Source organism: Eublepharis macularius, chromosome 7 (assembly GCF_028583425.1).
Source record: "Eublepharis macularius isolate TG4126 chromosome 7, MPM_Emac_v1.0, whole genome shotgun sequence".
Taxonomy (NCBI): Eukaryota; Metazoa; Chordata; class Lepidosauria; order Squamata; family Eublepharidae; genus Eublepharis; species Eublepharis macularius.
In genome coordinates, this window is record NC_072796.1 from 6,595,289 (window position 1) to 6,613,956 (window position 18,668).

The 18,668-nt window shown below is 43.1% G+C and overlaps 1 protein-coding gene across 1 annotated transcript in view; it reads right to left on the reverse strand.

The window, feature by feature from the left end:
• Positions 1-301: 301 nt before the first annotated feature.
• Positions 302-18,668, reverse strand: part of AFAP1 (actin filament associated protein 1) — a 106,447-nt gene continuing 88,080 nt past the window's right edge. The window contains exons 11-17 of the mRNA XM_054985244.1: positions 15,634-15,779; positions 14,118-14,235; positions 10,428-10,542; positions 9,818-9,982; positions 8,369-8,559; positions 6,505-6,666; positions 302-5,561 (exon numbers count right to left, since the gene is read on the reverse strand). Of these exons, the coding sequence (XP_054841219.1) occupies positions 5,535-5,561; positions 6,505-6,666; positions 8,369-8,559; positions 9,818-9,982; positions 10,428-10,542; positions 14,118-14,235; positions 15,634-15,779 (924 nt within the window). The 3' untranslated portion in view covers positions 302-5,534. The remainder of the gene's footprint in view (positions 5,562-6,504; positions 6,667-8,368; positions 8,560-9,817; positions 9,983-10,427; positions 10,543-14,117; positions 14,236-15,633; positions 15,780-18,668) is intronic.

Consider the following 18,668-nt stretch of genomic DNA (forward strand, 5'->3'; position numbering starts at 1 on the left):
AATACAACCCAAGACTGAGTTTGCCTTTTTTGCCACTGCATCACACTGACTGCTCATATTTAGTTTACAGTCCACTCTTACTCCAAGATCTCTTGCATACACTACTACCCAGAATTGTATCCCCCATCCAGTATTTGTGCTTCCCATTTTTGTAGCCCAGATGTAATACTATGCACTTATCTACGTTGAATTGCATCCTGTTCACAACCGCCCACTTCTCCAGAGTATTCAGGTCTTGCTGAATTTTGCTCAAAAAGTGCTCATACAGATCTGAATAGCAAATACTATGATGCAAAGTCCATGTTTTTACAGGATTATCTTTATTAATAATGTGAATTCATGTTACACCAACCAGGTGCCAGTCATATTTCACTCTCTTCAGGACTTTCTGAAGTAGAAATGTGAAAAGTTGATCATGTGACTTGTGAGATTGTTTTTTAAAAAAATCATAAATGCCTTTCTAAGAACGTAAGATTTGCTGGACTGGCCAAAAATTAATTTAGTCCAGCATTTTCTTTTGAACAGCAGCCATTACACTGAGAAATACAGAAGTCGTAAAATGAAAAATAAAATACAGGTGAAACAAAACAAAAGAGCTTTCTTGGTTTTGTGTTCCTATTTCATGGAAAGTTTTAAATACAGCTTTGTTTTGAAAATACAGTAAGAAAATAATTACAGTCTTAATGTGAGAGTAGTATTTAACATGAGATTCATTGATAGGCGCAGTAATAATGGAAGACTGATACAAAATTCTTAATACATTGCAGGTTTTTTAAAAAACACCACCACCAAAAACATCCTCAGCGTTCCCCAAATTATAACCTGATATCTAAATAGTACCCTCAATGATACAGAGTACCTCTATAAAAATGTAAAAAAACAATTAAAAATCTATTATTTTTACTTTGGATGCTTAGATCTGTAGAAGTTTCTCACAAACACGTTTGATGTATATAAAACAGCTTTAAAAGTAGCTGGGAGTGTTATTGCAAAGGCAGTCCAAAAATTATTTTATAAAGCCTCCTTGCTTTTTACCAGAAGCTTGCTAAAGGCCTGAGAAACTTGATGGGCAGGGGAAAGGGAGGGAAGTTAACACCAACACTACCCAGTTCTACCCTATACACTTCTTCCCACGCAAAGTGAAGTTGTGCCTACTTTGCCCTTTGACCAGGTTGAAGTGATGATAGGGTAGGGTAAAAAGTAAGCGAGGAGGCAGAGCACCCTGTTACCCCTTTCTCTGGTTTGGGACGGCACTCCTCAGGGTTTGGGAGACCACAGCAGAGTCTGGAGAACTAGAGTTAAGTCTGGAAGAGCAGGTGATGCAGAGAGATCCAAAGGGATGGGTAATGCCTGTTTTGTCCAACCTTGGCCCTGGAAATCATCTTCCCAAGCCAGAAGTGGCCCCATCCCCCTGCCTGACTCTGCCTCCTAGATGGTTGATTGACCAGGTTCCAGGTTTATGAATCAGCAAATACAGACCCCTCCCTTCCAATGCTGGAGCTCCTTTCAGGAGAAGCCGGGGCTGACTTGGCTTTGCTTCTCGTTGTTGGTGACTGGACCACCCCCGTTTTGCCCTCCCTCCAATGTTATCCCAAGTGTGATGCTTGATTCCCCTCTTCCAAGTGAACCAGAGCTAGAAGGGGGTGCGCTCAGAGGCAAGAGTGGGTGCAGATGCAACCTATTCTCTGGCCCCGGCTGACTCCAGTTAATTGGGAATCAAGCCTTCGCTCTCAAAAGAGCCTCATCCCCTGCGCTGTTTCTTGTCTGTCCTAGAGGATGATGCAATGTGGGCTTTTTTTTACAAGAAAGAATCTATATAAACGTTTGCCCAAGGATCCTTGATTCTGCATGCAGATATTTCTCCTCATTCTTAAGTCAATCAAGCCACTCTCATGGAGGCTTGTAAAAGGTTTTTTGTGGGATCTAGGCTAGATACTTTCATACCACATACATTATACTACCCCCCCATCAAAAGGGGGTGTATTTCACAGTGCTGAATGTTGTCTACAAACAGTTCACTTCTATGAAGACAGTTTCAAGTGGGTAGCCATGTTGGTCCACAATAGAAGAGCAAGATTCAAGTCCAGGGGCACCTTAAAGGCCAACAAGATTTCCAAGTCAAGCTCCTGAAAGCATACACACAAGAAATCTTGTTGGTGTTTAAGGGACTACTGGACTTGAATCTTGCTCAGTTTACTTCTAGTTTGTCTTTTTAATCTCTGCATCCGTGCCCAACACTGTAATCAGAAATCAGCAGCATCACAGAGTGCTCAAACCGCTTTGGAAAAAACTGAGTCCTGGAAGAACTACAGAGTTCCACAAGGAAAGAGAGAACAGGCGGGGTGTAGGTGTTTTGTTGGTGTGCCTGCTGCTGGCAAGTACCTTAATTGACTCTCCCACAGATAAAAGTCATGATGCAGCGACAAAGAAGCATCCTACAAAGTCACACAAGTAATCAGGGTAATGGAAACACAGACTTCCACGCAGTCTACAGGGAGGGCTGGACAGCTTCCCTCTCTGTTGTGCGAAACTTGCCGATCTGAGATAAGATGATGTAGTGACTGCAATTTTAAACGCTCCCTCTCTCTGCTCAAAATAGTTTTCAGGACGGAAAACTGAAATTGCACATCTTGGGGAAATTTCTTCCAATTTGCTAGTCTGTTCTTTGGTTACATGAAGTGTGATCTGTTTAGAAGAGGCTCCCAGAAGCATCTTTCTCATTAAACACAGGGGAAGGATGATCAGGATTCATCATAAATATGTACATATATAAATTAAAACATCTAAGGAACTATACAAATAAATTAGTTTTAAAATAATTTGCCTAAACAAAACAAAACTTTTGCATAAAACTTCCTTGCAGTGAATTTGTGGGATTTATCTGAGGTTTCTGCACATCGCCGTTGGTCAGCTATGCCAAAATGGCCATAAAACCCAAACTGCAAATGGAGGAAATAGGCAGTCTTGACAGAGTGGAAGAAAGAGCTGGCATCATGCCAATGCATATGCCTACAGAAAATGAGCCTCTCTTTATTAAGTATTTTTATCAGACTATCCCTTGAGGATATTAACATAATAAGCTCATTACGCAACCAGGTTGCTGCAGATAATGTGGGTGTATAGAACTTCTCACGCATCTACCCACAAGGGCTGTTTGATCTGCAAAACTAGGAAAGGCTACTCTGTGGGCAAAGCTGCCCTCTCCGACTCCCTGAACAAGAGAGATTTGTGTGCATCCTCCCCACAGACAGAAGATCCAAACCAGCCAGAGATTAGGGTGCTCTCTGACTAACAGATAGCTTGCCCAGTCAAATTCTGGATTCCAATGTTAGAGAAACAAAACTAGGCAGGCTTTTTTCTTGAAAGGAACAAAGAGATTCCACCCACCCCATGCAAATGCTGATATGGTAAGACCTGGCAGGGCACACAGGGTGGAGCGTCTCCCTGCAGTGGTCTTGGAGTATGTGGACCTTGAGTTCAATGCTGATACAACTAAGCAAAGGGGTTTCAAACTCTCCCCTGCAGCCTTTTGTCAGAGCTTGTTCAAAGTGCAGGGCTGCCGTTTTTCACTTAGTGCCCAAGAACCCTCGGGAGATCGGTCTCCTGTAGTGGAAGGGGGAGAGAGAGGTGGGATGGCGCTTGCATTTGTGGGATGCACAAGGCATTTTCACCTTCTCCTTAAGATGAGGAAGGAGTTGTTCATCCCCAGTTCACACGATATCAAGCGTGCTACAACAATTGAGTCATTCTGGACTCCGCATCAAAGAACAAGATGAAGATCTTATCAGTACTGAAAATTTGAGGAGAACACAAAATCTGCCTTGCTGCGTTTGCTCCAGCTCCCATCTCCCTGTCTTCCCAAAGCAATACAGAGGGCTGGACTCACTGGGAAGCCCCCTGCAGAGTAGTCCCTTGAACAGAGCCTAACTTAGAAGAAGGAGGAGGCACTCCTAGTCATGTGAAGCTAGAAGCACAGGCTGGCTTCTGACAGTAAGAAGGAAGAAGAATGCAGGCAGATGTACGCACACTAAGCCCCTTCTATCTGTCTTCTGGAAAGAAAATGAAATGGGAAGGAACAAGGAGGCCTGGAAGCCAAAGCACCTGTCAATCTGCCTACTGTCCAATGAAGGAGCTGTCTTGGATCATGTGACAGGGGGCGAGCCATACACAGGCAGGCTCAGTGCCCAGAAGCTGCGTGGGTTCAGTAGAGCACAATTGGAACTCTGGACTGGAGCCACTGCAACCCGATGGGCAATCTGAGAAAACTTTTGTTATGGTTAACAGACATTTCTTTGGGAACGACAAAATTCTGCAGAGGTGCAGAAACAGCACATTTCAAGCATTCAAAGCGCTTCACATATCAGTCACCTCAGTAATCCGTACAATAACCTTGCAAGTAAGGCCATTTATCCACATGTTGCTGATTAGGTGCTGTGACTGGCCTCTGGGCCACCTTCTGAGTTCATGACTGAACTGAGATTCAAGCTAGAAACCACCTTGCTCAGGCAAGGAAGGAAGGAAGGAAACTTTATAAAAAATTATAAAAATAAATGTTCCCTTTAAAAAAACCACACACAGAGACAGAAATGTGTATCTTACAGCACAGACCACTGAAGATAACAGGTGCTTAGGAATAATAAAAACAAAAACTCGAACATTCATTTCTGATTAGAAGAACTGCCTTTCAGCGGTCAGAGAAAAGACAGCATTCTCAAAAAGAGGGAGGTCTGATGTCTTTAAACAGATTTGGTATCTTTTTCTCAGAATATATTTGAAGGCATTTGTTGTTTTAAGCTCCTTGATTCCCTTCAACTTGCAAAGTTAGGAAGGCAAGTTTGTAGTTGTTTGCTTTGATATGCATGTATTTTCCTGAAATTGTGTGAAGTTGCATCTGTATCTATTGTTTAAAAAAACAAGAACAAATAAACACATTTGGAAAAAAAATAATAAATAATTTCTTTTAAAGTACAGTTTAAAAAGATGGCAACAACCGGGAGCCAGCTCTGCCCAAAGGCATTTCACAGCTGTGATTTGTCTTTCCTGGCCTCTGATCACCATGGAAAGCAAACAGGTCCCCAAGGTCAGCCGTGAAGCCACCTTTTCAGTCTTCTGCTGTGAAAAACTCACAAGTACTGAATGGATGCCACACACCTGTGGATCCCCAGCAACACATATAGGAATTTCGCATTAGACTTCATACCACATGATTAAAATCTACCTAAAACTATTTCAAATGGATACTGAAGCATGCCAATCTTCATTTCCGTCTCGTACCGTTTTTGCTAACTTGGTCCAGCTACGAAACCATTTGAATTGTTCCCTTTATATTACTGATATTCCAGATGAAGACGCACAATAATAAACCCATCGCATCCAAGATGACCCGTCTCACAGCTGCATTCGTTTGCATGGACCACTGCCTGAAGGGGACTGACAAATTCTTAATATTGCTGTATAGATAAATCCACCTCAGTCCATCTTCAGCTACACCAGATAGAACCTTAAAGCAGAGGGCTAGAAATGATTTCATTCCTTTATGTCCCATTCTTCAACTCCCATTCCTGGAAGAAGGCAAAGATAAAGAGAGAGACAGAGAGACACAGAGACAGGGACAGAGGGGAAGGGGAAGGAAGGAGGGAGAGATTATATTCAATTCTCTACTGAAAATGGTGGATTCCAATACATTTCAACACAGAGGATTTTTGTGTCTTCTAGACTCCCACATTAATATAATAGGAAAAGGCTATGCTGCATTTCACCCTCCGTGAGTTCAACACATAAAATCCAGACATTACTTTTCCCATAAGGTAAAGGCAGTCCCCTGTGCAAGCACCGAGTCATTACTGACCCATGGAGGGAACGTCGCATCACGACATTTTCTTGGCAGACTTTTGCTACAGGGTGGTTTGCCATTGCCTTCCCCAGTCATCTACACTTTACCCCCAGGAAACTGGGTACTCATTTTACTGACCTCGGAAGGATGGAAGGCTGAGTCAACCCTGAGCCGGCTACCTGAACCGGGCTTCCCATACCCAGAGAAAAATAAAAAAAATAAAATGGGTATCCTGGGAAAGCATTGCAACAGACAAAACACTGAAGAACTGCACCAACAGAAGCGAAGTGTAGGCTCCAATCCAGTAGCTCTTTTTTTTTTAATGGAACAGGGTAACAGATCCAACAGATTCAATAAGGAAGAAATCCCTGACACCTGTGGGGTCCATGAACGGCACAAAACCAGAAAGCCAAGCTGGCTAGATTTATTTTTTTAATTTGCTTCATGTATACCTCTAACTTTCCCCCCAACCCAAGGTGGCTTACGTTAGTCTCCTCTCCTCCGTTTTATCCTCACAACAACCCTGTGAAGTAGGTAGAGCTGAGCATGTGTGACTGACCCATGGTCACCCAGCAAGCTTCCGTGGCAGGTTGGGGACCCAGATCCTAGATCAACACTCTAGTTACTACACCAGGCTGGGTCCTAAGTCCAGGCAGAACACCAGATCTTACCTTTGCCTTCTGAAGTACGTGGCCCCTACAGGGGGAGGTGCTCGAGGAGGAATTTCTTTTTAGGACCACCGCACTGTTTACAGGCACTGAACATTCAGTATCACTTGTGTCACAACTGGAGATGGGCGAGTTTTCCAGTGTCTGATGTTTAAGTACTGGAGACTGAATAAGAACACAGAACAACCTGAAATCATTTTGACTGACAGCTGTTATAAGGGGCTGAGAGGGAACATCGGTCCACATAAGCAGTTGAGTTTTAGTTTTAATTTTTAAAGGGCAGGACGTGGGTGTGACCAAGTATTCGTGGTGTGGAAAAAATGGAGAACTTTCTCCCTCTCTCCACATACACAAGAATTCAGGTCTCAGCCAATGGCCAGGAGTTTCAAGATGAACACAAGAAAGCAACCCCTGTCTAATCCGTTCACAGACTCTGCTGGTGCAAGACCTGTGATAGCCACTAGGTCTGACAGCTTTAAATAGGTATCAGACAAATTCGTGGAGGAGAGGCCTACCAGTGCCTATCTGCAACTAAAAAGAGCTTCTGTCATCAGAGGAATAACAATTTAAATACAAAATTTAGGAGACAGTTTGTTGCCTTCTTGCCCTGCAAGTGGATTTCTTGGGGCATCTTGTGGATCCTGCATCTGAACCAGCAGGGCTGTACTTTGCTGTGTTCCTCACAGTTCCTTTCTTACAGATGATTACTGGAATCCCTGATCTGTAGTAGCTCAGCTGTGGATTTGCACTGATACAGACAGCCAGGGCTTTTTTTCTGGGAAAAGAGGTGGTGGAACTCAGTAGTGGAACTCAAGACTGCACAATGATGTCACTTTGGGTCAGCTGGAACAAGGGGAGAGTTTTTAAAAGTTCAAATTGCCCTTGGCGAAAATGGTCACATGGCTGGTGGCCCCACCCCCTGATCTCCAGACAGAGGGGAGTTTAGATTGCCCTCCGCGCCGCTGAGCGTGACCATTTTTAAGAGGTGCCAGAACTCCGTTCCACCGCGTTCCCGCTGAAAAAAGCCCTGCAGACAGCTCTTGGAATGTCTCGTCCTCCCTTGTATTAGGGGAACAAAGAAATAAAGGATTTCTGAGTACATTGTGTCTTCCCCGCACCTCCAGACCCACTCAGAACTCTTGTCCACATGCGAATTGCCAAAGTGGCTCTTACTACAGGCTCTGTCTTCCTAGACTTTATTATACATTTTTCCTTCCATTTTTCTGCATTTGCTATTCTCCATCACCCTGCGTTAATACCTTTCCCCTACCCCTACAAATCCTTTTTAGTTCTTTATTCTTTCCCTTGCTCCCTCCACAGTTAACTCCTGCTTCTTCCAAAAGGGACATATCTAAAGCACTTAACTTGCAGATTACTCCAGAATAATAGCCACTCCTGCGCACTTATGAACTGAATAAGCCAGAGGATCCTTTACTAACCCAGGTGACTTCTCAAAAGGGTAGCTTGAGTGCATCAGGGGAAGGCCATAAAAGGACAGGGAGAGACTGTGACACACCATAAAGATGGGAAACAGGAGTTTCCCCATTGCCTGCCTTTGCATAGCAACCCAACCTTATAGATGAAATCAAATCACCAGCATAAATTAATAACATTAATTTATTAACATTTATTAACATGTATATTTATTACCAACACGTACCTTGAATCATCTTTAGCTACTGGAGGAGGAGAAATCTGGCCTCCTTAGCTATATTCAAAGGTGGGGAGTGGGATTTGGGGGTGTCCTTAAAGGCCCCCTCCTTACTCCTGGTTTATCAGCAATGCGGCTGTATAGCTTGATTGAACTAAGGGTGTCCCTATGCATCCTATTTGGTAACTGGATCAGAAGCAGAACTGGTGGACATACCTGGGCAGTGGATGTTCCTGATTTGGGCTCTATTGCCAGCCCCAGAGTGATGCCTCCAGCCAAGGCCTTCTTCAGGTTTTCTTTCACTTCAGTCAACTCTAATTCCAGAGTAACACGTTCAGACTCCTTCGACTTACACTCCTCTTCCAGCTTTTTTAATTTATCTTCAAGGATAATCGAGGTTTTCTTGCCTGAAATCCAGAAGCGAAAGCGCTTTTTGAGGCAGGGTGAACTTTTACTTATCTATTTGACACCGATGAAGCTCCTCTTCCGTGGCAAGCAATGTTACAACTGCAACATCTGTACCAAATAAAAGTCATTGCAATTGGTAGCGGGCGTGGGTGGCAGCTGCCTGGCGTGCAGAAGGCCCCAGGTTCAATCCTCAGCATCTCCAGTTAAAAGGTGGTTGGCGCCGTGAAAGACCTCTGCCTGAGACTCTGGAGAGGGGCTGCCAGTCTGAGCAGGCAATGCTGGCCTTGAGGTACCAAGGGTCAGACTCAGCAGCTTCATGTCACCCTAACTCTATTAGCTGCACCAGTAAATCACTGACCAGATAGCCTTCACTAAGATCTAGTTCAAGTTCTCCCAACAGGATTATCACTTGAGCACATCTGGGTGCACATCTGGACAAGGGAAATAAAACCATACCCCACGCTTGCCTGAGACTCTGGAGAGCAACTCTGGGGAGGGATCACAAAGGGTAGCAGAAGTACTGATAGGCCGGCTTGGGAATGCATCTGGCTGTGGATTGGACCCCGGTCTTTTCAATTTTGTATCCTCGCCCTCCCTTATACTCAATCCAAATTAGGCCCTCTCACACATGACAATTAAGCTCTAAAAATATTGCTGGGAGCTCCAAAGATGGCATTCCCAGAATTTGTGCACCCTGGCCTTTAGCCTCGCCAGTTTGCCTTCTGTAAAAGCCCGTGTTGTGCTGCAACAGCAAAATAAAGGCGGTTTGGGGCTCAGAAGCCACCTCATATTTAATTTGGCTTCTTGGCCAAGTGCCTCATTTCTAGCTAGCTCTCCTTCTGTTGGCTCTGGGAAGCCTGCAAAGAATGTCTGACCTACTGCTTGCCCTCCATACCTGGGCCTGCAGAGATTTCATTTAGCCATCACAGATGATAAGAGCGGCAGCCACGGGTCAGGCTAGGATGGAACGTGCAAGATGGTCCTTGGATGAGTGGGGCCAAGGGAAGGCGCAGCATCCTGAGGAAGAATTGTAACCCCCCCACACACACACACCCCACCCGACACACATACATACATGCATATTTTCTGGAGGGTCCGGCAGTCTTTAGTCATTACAATGCTGAAAAATTGCCCCCCTTCTGTGTCAGTTCTCACTATAATTAAAATAGACACACAAAACTTTCTCCCATTGCTGGGAGTCTCTTCCTTGGAATTCTGATCAGTACAACCCCTAACAAAACCAAATGCCCGACATACCAGCATTCACTTCAAGGGCTGCTCTGAGATCTTTCCTTTCTTTCCGGAGTTGAGCCAGACGATTTCGCAGGGCTTCTTTTCTCCTTAAGAGTTCCTCCTCTTTGGTCTGCAACCTTTTTGCATCTGCTTCTACACGGTTCTTGCCATACTTGTACTGATCAGCATCTGCACATGAAGATTGATTGAAGATGGATTACTGCCTATGAGACAGGACTGTCCCAAAGCAGAACAAATGATAAGGACTAAATGAGGCTTTTAACTGTTCGATTCTACGCTGAGTTACTCCAGCCTTGGCCAACTGATTTCAGTGGAGTAACTTTGCACTGGGTGCCAATGCCAGGCCCTCTCCAGTTAATCAGCGGAAAATCTTAACTGTTTTCTATGGCAAATTCATGCTCAAATAATCATGTTCTTCCGTCAACAGAAGTAATGATTCTGAAGAGAAACAAACCTCCAAGAAGAAAAATTAAAATCTCAGCATAAATATGGCATTAGCCTGAATGTTTTTTCACTGTCAGAGTTTTTTTTATGCATTGCAGGTAGACAAAGTGCAATTTTTTTTTACAGGAGTTTCCAAAGACACGGCCTTCCAGAAATGTGGTACACTTACTAGAGGTACTGCGTTTCACATTTGAAGCAAATTCTGATTTCTTTTGTGGACTGCTTAAAGTTCTCCCTTTTCCCACAATTCCATTTGCAGCCAGAGGAGCTTTCTTTCCTTTAAACTGGTAAGAAAATCAAATATTTATATAGCAAATATTAGTAGATGGCAGAATGTTTTTGTTTTTACTAGGTCAAAGCTTCAAAGCATCTAAAACAGCCCATCTGAGAGGAGGTCATCGCTTACTAGCTGGGAACTGGCTGAGCTGAAAATGGGGCTTCCGTTTCCATTCCAACGCAAATGGAAACGAAGTCTGTACAATTGCTTACCCAGGAGCGTATAAAAGGAGACCACATACTGCTTGAATCACAGGCTACAGGAGAATATTCCAAATTTCAAGCAAAATGTCAAAATAATGTCAGGAAAAGGCAGTAAGCTACATCCTGCTGAGACTGGTCCCTTAGATTAGGCATTCACCAGCTCACATGACAGGAGTCAAATAGCTCTTGGCCCTAGAGCTTTCCAATTTTGCATGCCAAAAGTAGAATTTCAGCAGTGAAATTCATGGGACACTAAATTCTGACACCTACATTTTCTACCTCAGAACTTTTTCACAAGACTTACAAACAACTCATTTATATTCAAATCTGACTGCTTCAAATCCAAGGAGGATGTGCCGAATTTTCGTTTTCTTTGTTTTTATTTTGGGTTTGTCTGCCACAGTCATAGATATATGATAGCCAGAAAATTCATGGGTTTCCGTAATCATCAATAACAATAATATCATGAATAATCATCAATGTTCAAGGCTGCTTCACATTTAACTTTCAAACACTTATTTTTAAATGTTATATAACACTCAGCAATCTACAGCAATACTTTATCATTCTAGCCAAACAGGGCTGCTAAAATGGAACCAGCTGAAATCCGGATCCACCAGCCTCCCTGTTTAGGAGTGTTTAAACAAATTAATAAAAACATCAGAGTTGATGAAGAGGTGGTGATTCTCTGACCGCTCTAACATATCCCAGCAAAGCAGTGAGATGGTGGGACACTCCATTTTCCAAAGGTATTATTGAAGGTGGCAAGTGCAGCCCTGATATATGTTAGAACAATCAAAAGCAGGACACAAACCAACAAGACCCCCCAAAAAACTAGGGTAGCTTCAGCAGCACATTTGTTTGTATGGAATGTTACGTAGAGGGCTCGCAGCTCATTTTGAGCTTCTTGAAAGGATAAACACTCATGAAAGTATTTTTAAAAAAGCAGGAGACCCAGAATGAAACGCACATAGAAATATAGCTGGCATATTCTTGATGTATTTTGAAGATTTGAAGGACATCTACCGTATAGTACACAATGGAAGGATGCAGAGTATCAACAATGAACCATGACTCTGACAACCAGGGCTTTTTTTCAGCGGGAACACAGTGGAACGGCGTTCCGGCACCTCTTAAAAATGGTCACATGGCCGGTGGCCCTGCCCCCTGATCTCCAGACAGAGGGGAGTGGAGATTGCCCTCCGTGTTGCTGAGCGGCACGGAGGGCAATCTCCACTCCCCTCTGTCTGGAGATCAGGGGGCGGGGCCACCGGCCATGTGACCATTTTCGCCAAGGGCAATTTAAACTTTAAAAAACTCCCCCCTTGTTCCAGCTGACCCAAAGTGACGTCATTGTGCGGTCTTGAGTTCCACCACCTCTTTTCCCAGAAAAAAAGCCCTGCTGCCAGCTACTAATGGCTGTTGCTGACACAACATGCACTACATTAAAATGAACCGGTGCTGGCAAGTCAGTCTCAACTACTAAGACAGCTCCAGAGACTTCACACTCCTTTCCTTTCTCAAAATCTGCTGAAGGGCCCTTGAGAACCTACATTTTTGATGCTGCGCTTGCATACAGCATTTTAATTTGAGACTTAATAGTTCAAGAAACAATACAGAATGTAGCCACAAGGATTTGAGTGGTCAGTGAATTCTCGCAGGATATACACAGAGGCACACACAAAGAAAGCTGGATTTTAAAAAAGCATTGCAGTACCTGTGGCACCGATCCCCTCCCCACAGCAGAGGTATTAGTGACAGACTGAGCAGAAGACAGATTGGATGAGAGAGGATATTTATAGTGGTTAGAGGAGAGTTTGTCAGTAGATAACCTATTGGCTTTTCGGTCTGCTGGTGGGTAGCGTGCAAAGATTTTCGGAGACGGCAAATTATCATACAGGCCCATGTTATCATAAAGCCCATCTTCTCCTGCACTTCTGCTACGAGAGTTAGGAAAGCCATCTTCTGGTTCCCACTGCAACACATACACTTAGTAAGTTAGCACAAACTTCATGCATTGGAAAAAAATTAATTAGAGAAGTAACACCGACTCAGCCCCCACAGCGTACACTGCCTCCTTCATACATTTTTGATTTTATTCTAAAGATCAAAACTATGGCCTATTCGTATTTCACAAACTTTCATCAAAATTCAAGGAATTATCTAAAATTTGGGGGTTATGTCTGGAGGTCCCAATGAGCTTGATTGAAGGGGGGGGGAATGAAGCTGCCATCTTGGATATTTTCTCCACATGTTTATAATACATACTGCTCACCTCAGTTTAACTACAAAAGTTTCAATGAGTTGCACAAAATATATGCAACCATGCCAAATCATCTGGGCTTATTAGGCTTTCGTGTTTAAGAATAGCAAATATTCAGCCCACAAATATATGACAATAACTTAAACCCCAAAGGATCAAGGGCAACAGTCTCAATATGATAGAGGAAGATTAAGATGGAGTTACAGACATCGTAGAGAACATATTTTAGTTCTGATTTTCTGTAACTTTTCTCTAACTATGACAACTAGCTCAAAATTGAATTCTCCCTTATTCTGGACATTCTTGCTTTTGAATCTCTTTCTTACAATATGGCTGGATAAAGGTCTGTTCTGTTGTCATAAATTCATTATTTGCATTATCAGACATTCAGCTGCAGTGAACAGAATGCTGGACTCGGGCTGGAGAAACCTGAGATCAAATCCCTTCTCAGCCAAGTAAGACTTCAAGTACTCAAAGCTTTCTCAGCTGTATATGGAGTGGTCACATGCTCCCTCTAAACTCTTTAGGAGAGCTAGATATAAATGTGATTGATGGATAAACAAAGCATTTTCATCACATACAAATTCCTCTCCTTTTAAGCGAAGTACTTTTCAAAGCTCAAAAGCAGTTTCTTATAACCTGTTTGTAGACAATTGTGTGGATTATCTGAGGGTACATGGAAATCTGACGATTCACCTTTCTTAAGAGAAAGGTGTGTGTGGGGGGGGGATGTTTTAAGTGCTGCAGCAATAAGAGAATCTTGGTTGTTTCCCCCCAGTCTTCCTGATCTTTTGGAGTTTTTGCAACAACAAGAGAAAGAGTATGTGAAGGCAGACAGGTAAAGGACCTATCAGAATTCTTCCATTTCCCTGTCATATATTTTGCATAGAATCAATAAAACTCCTCACTTTCCCAAGAGAGGTGGGTTAATTCTGTGGCTCCAAGAGCACTGGACTACATAAAATCACATGCATTATACAATATAAAAACATGCCCACAGATGAGGCAAAACAATGCTCTAAAACTCTGCTCAGTGGCACTTGATGAAAGGGTGTCCTAGGCTATGGGAGCTTAACACATATAAACGATTTGACCTACACAAAAATCAATTCTTACTGATCCATTTATGCAAGGAACATCATCGTAATGAAGTGCCATTCCGCTGGGACAGGCGTAGCCATTGGTAGGATTTCCTCGATAGGGATTAGTAGAGAGAACTCGTCTGTTCATGAAGCTAAAATAAAGGGGGGGGGAACAGTTTACAGTGAAATCACAGAAGGGGTGCATGCATGATTTGTCTATCTCAAATTCTTCCTTGAATTAACTCCACTCTTATAAAGTGCTTTACATCATATTAAACAGTGCGGAAATTATCCAGTAGTGACATACCTACAGCAACAGGCAGTATACGGTAGTATAATCTATACTCTTTGAACCATTCCCTTAAGATACAGCCCTCCTGGTTTGTGAATGACTCACCTACCTGTCTAGGCAAGAACAAAAAAGCCAAGTTTGATCTGAGAGAGAGAAGGTGCCATGTGAACTGGACAGAAAAGGAAGTTTGGAGCTGACTAGCAGGGCAATGGAGGCAATTCTGCTGCTTTAGTGCAGGCATCGTCTTGTCTTAGTACATACATGCTACCTTCCGAAAGAAAGATAAATTACATTCTGAATCAGAGTCTTCCTCTTTTACAACGGCCCTCCATTCAGAATCACAGTTCAATTTCTCATCTAATGCTGCTTTGGATAAGTCTGAGGGATATTTGATATGTGTTGCACCCAGGTTTGTTTCAAGCCAAGTAGAATGTGTTGGCACTTCCAAAACTTTTGGGAGTAACTCTGGTAAGATTGCAAGGAATTCTGAACAAGCTAAATACCAATTAGGAATTATGAAGAGAAAAGAAAAACTTGTGCCATTATTTAATAGCTAAGAAATCAGAAGTGACATATTTTGGAGGCATGCTTCCAAGAAGTTACTCTGGCATTAGTAACGAGATGAAAACACTAACGTGTCTTAATCCTACGAGAGACAGAATATGTATGTTTTGACACAGGGCTTCCAAAGCATTCTCTGTTTTTACAGATTGTGCTGAGAGTTGCTAAATACAATTCTTCACATGATTACATCTGCATATGGCTTGAAAATTGCCATGAGAGATTACTCTAGTTTGCAATTTAATATATTAAGTTCACAGTTGGGAAAATATAACTCATCTGGTGTTTTAGACTTTTAAGGAGACAACGAGTTGACAGCCACCGTTCGCAAAACACTGTGACAGAAGAGTTCAATAAAAAGGGCCGTTTTCACACTGCTTACCACCCATGGAACATCACGCCGAGCTCCTGGAATGACAGTGTCAAGCTTGGCAAGCGATGTGGCCAGTAAGCAGTGTGAAAACAGCCAAGGTGCTTTGTGAATTGGTGAGGGATACATTCACAACATGTTAACGGAGGCAATTCTTGGCCACTTAGCACTACCAGTTGAGATTTTCAGGCCCATCACCTCTCAAGAATTCAGTTTCTTCAGAATAATGTCAACTAAAGAGCGGAAGACAACAAAGCTTCTCTAACAGCAAAATTAATAACTGCAGAATTCCGGAAAAGCCTCTTAAACTGGATGAACTTCTCCTACCAGAAGGTCTGCTTTGCAGCCTGGATGACACTGGCGGTCACATCCACATCTATATAATCGTAGTGCAAAGTGCCAGGATCCGAAGATGAGCCGCTCTCAGCCAGTAAAATCCCAATCCAGCGGCCCATGTCTTCGGAAGAGGATGCCTATGCAAAAAAAAGAGGAGGGGGATCATAGGCAAACACCCTTAGGCTGTCAGGGAAACATCATTTTAGCTTTAACAAAACATGTATCTTTCTGAAATCCATTTGCAAAGCAAATAGTTTTTTTTTTTTAATGTCTGATATTTAAGCTTTGGGACTTTTCAACAGCAGCATGTTCTTCTAAGTCTAGAAATCTGCTCCCAGATTGACCTGCCAGGGCTCCTTGCTGGGCAGTTTCAGAGGCACGGCAAAATATTTTCAGTTTAACAAGCAGCACAAATCTTACCCATTGTTAATATTCTGAGCCTTTCTTCCTGTTTCATTATTTGCGGTTTTTCATCATTATTTAACGTCTTTTAACTAGATCTATTTTGTACACCATTTTGTGCATTTTGGGGTTTTTTTGTTTTGTTTTAACTAGAAAGCAGTTTTAAAATGTACAAATTGAGATGGGTTTCCCTTTTCAAACTTGCTAACGCAGGGGTCCCCATCCGTTTCGAGTCTGTGGGCACCTTTGGAATCCTGATACAGGACGCTGATGCAACCGAAATGGTTGCCACGGTACGCACAACCAACCACAAAATATCAAGGCTTGAGATTACGCATAAATCTCATAACAGCTCTTCAATAATTCAGGTACAAGCCTTTTTAAGTGAACATATATTTTGAAAATGTTTTCTTGCATATATACAAGTTCCCTTCTGTCATACACAGCCTTGTGCTGTGATAGCAGCTACTGCCTAAGCAACTTTTAAAAAATCTGCACAGCCAATCAGATGCCCTAGACAAAAGCCGCACATGGCCCCACCCACTTTCTAAAAACAATTGGTGGGCACCAACAAAGGTACAGTTGGGCACCATGGCACTTATTGGGGACCCCTGTGCCAATGTATCAAAAAAGCTTTTTTCTTTCACCAGCACACATAACGGAAGAAAATATAATCTCACAAACGGTTGGCTTAACTTGGAATTTGATTAATTATGAGCCAGTCTGGTGTAGTGGTTAAAAGCGGGGCAAGACTCTAATCTGGAGAACCAGGTTTGATTCCTCACTCCTCCACTTGAAGCCAGCTGGGTGATCTTGGATCAGTCACAGCTCTCTCAGAGCTCTCTCAGCCCCACCCACCTCACAGGGAGTTTTGTTGTGAGGATAACAACAACACACTTTGTAAACCACTCTGGCTGGGCGTTAAATTATCCTGAAGGGCGATATATAAATCAAATGTTGTTATTGTTATTGGTATTATTGTAATTGTTATTAAGTATTCTTCCTGTCTACTGATACATGTCCCTGGCTGGAGTATCTACCTTCATTTCTAAATATTTCAGGCAAGTTCAATTTTATTGTTATTACAGAAGCAGTGAGATTGTTTCAGGGAAATATGGCTATAGTTCAGGATTTGAATAAGTACTCAGATTTTTAAAACTCACAGAGTTTCATCTGTTAAGGGAAATCCTATGTGCGTATGGGAGCAGCAGCAGAACAAGATTTGAATGCAGTAGCACCCTTAAAGCTCTCCTCAAAGAGAGGTCTGACTCTCGAAAGCTCACACCCTGGCAATCTTGGGAGGTGCTCCTGGACTCGGATCTTGCACTTCTACTGCAGACCAACATAGCCACCCTCTTGAAGCTCCCGTCATATATAGCAGTGGCTCTCAAACTGTAGGTCAGGATCCCAAAGCAGGTTGCAACTTTCTTACAAACAGGTTGTGAGGCCAAGGGGGAGGAGAAGGACGAGAGGGAGCTGTGTCATGTCTGAACCCCATCCATGCCAATGCTAACACTGAACCAATGTTTAATGCTGTACCTTGATGTCATTTTGCAAATGCCTTAACCATCACTTTCGTTTCACAAGCATCCTGAGAACACAGCTGGCTTATCTCCTTCCTTTGAAGCTCCCAGAAGAGATCTTGCACTGTCTGAAATGTTACAGTTTAATCTTATGCCTTTTGCCCTGTCTAGGCTGATGTATAAACCCTGGCATAAATTCCCAGGACATTTCCCACGCAAACGGAGGGGGGAAATGATTGGGTGTTTAGAGATGTCCTTTCTTCAAGTTTCTATTCCTGTCAAGGAACGTGTACTGCTTAGATGCCTTCTTGCTTCTGAGTAATCCTATGGACATATATATGGAAATGACTTGATTTCTGAATAAAACCATTTAACCAAGAGCCTGGACTTCTTGTTGCAATGGTACAGGGCTCTGTCTGCCATATCCTGTCACCCACAGCCTGACAGCTGGGAGGAAAGGCTTGACAGCAAATCTGTGTTTGCCTCCTTAAGATGTACAGAATAGCCATGAAATGCAGCCTCTGGCTGAGTGATGCTAATACATTTATAAACGTTTAACACAAAAAAGTAGAATAGACTGGTTGAGTGTTAACTGCTGTGAGATTCCTGCATTTTACATTGGGAAGAGGAAAAGTAGGCTGAAGTTGCTTTGGGCAGGAGTCCTGAAAGGTGGAGCATGTTATGACGTGGATCTAAAAATCTGAGAATGATATAAAGGGGAAACCCATTCAGTATATTGAAGATACATCCAGGATACTTCATGAGAGCCAACGGGACAAAGACTGCAATTTTAGGGACGACCAGAAGCACAGTGATGTAGTTTCTAAGACAACACGCGTTAAGATTACCTTCACTTTTTGCTTTCAGTACATGGAAGCAGGGCTTTTTTTCAGGGGGAATGCAGGGGAACGGAGTTCCGGAACCCCTTGAAAATGGTCACATGGCTGGTGGCCCCGCCCCCTGATCGCCAGACAGAGGGGAGTTGAGATTGCCCTCCGCGCCGCTGAGCGGCACGGAGGGCAATCTAAACTCCCCTCTGTCTGGAGATCAGGGGGCGGGGCCACCAGCCATGTGACCATTTTCTCCGAGGGCATTCCACTG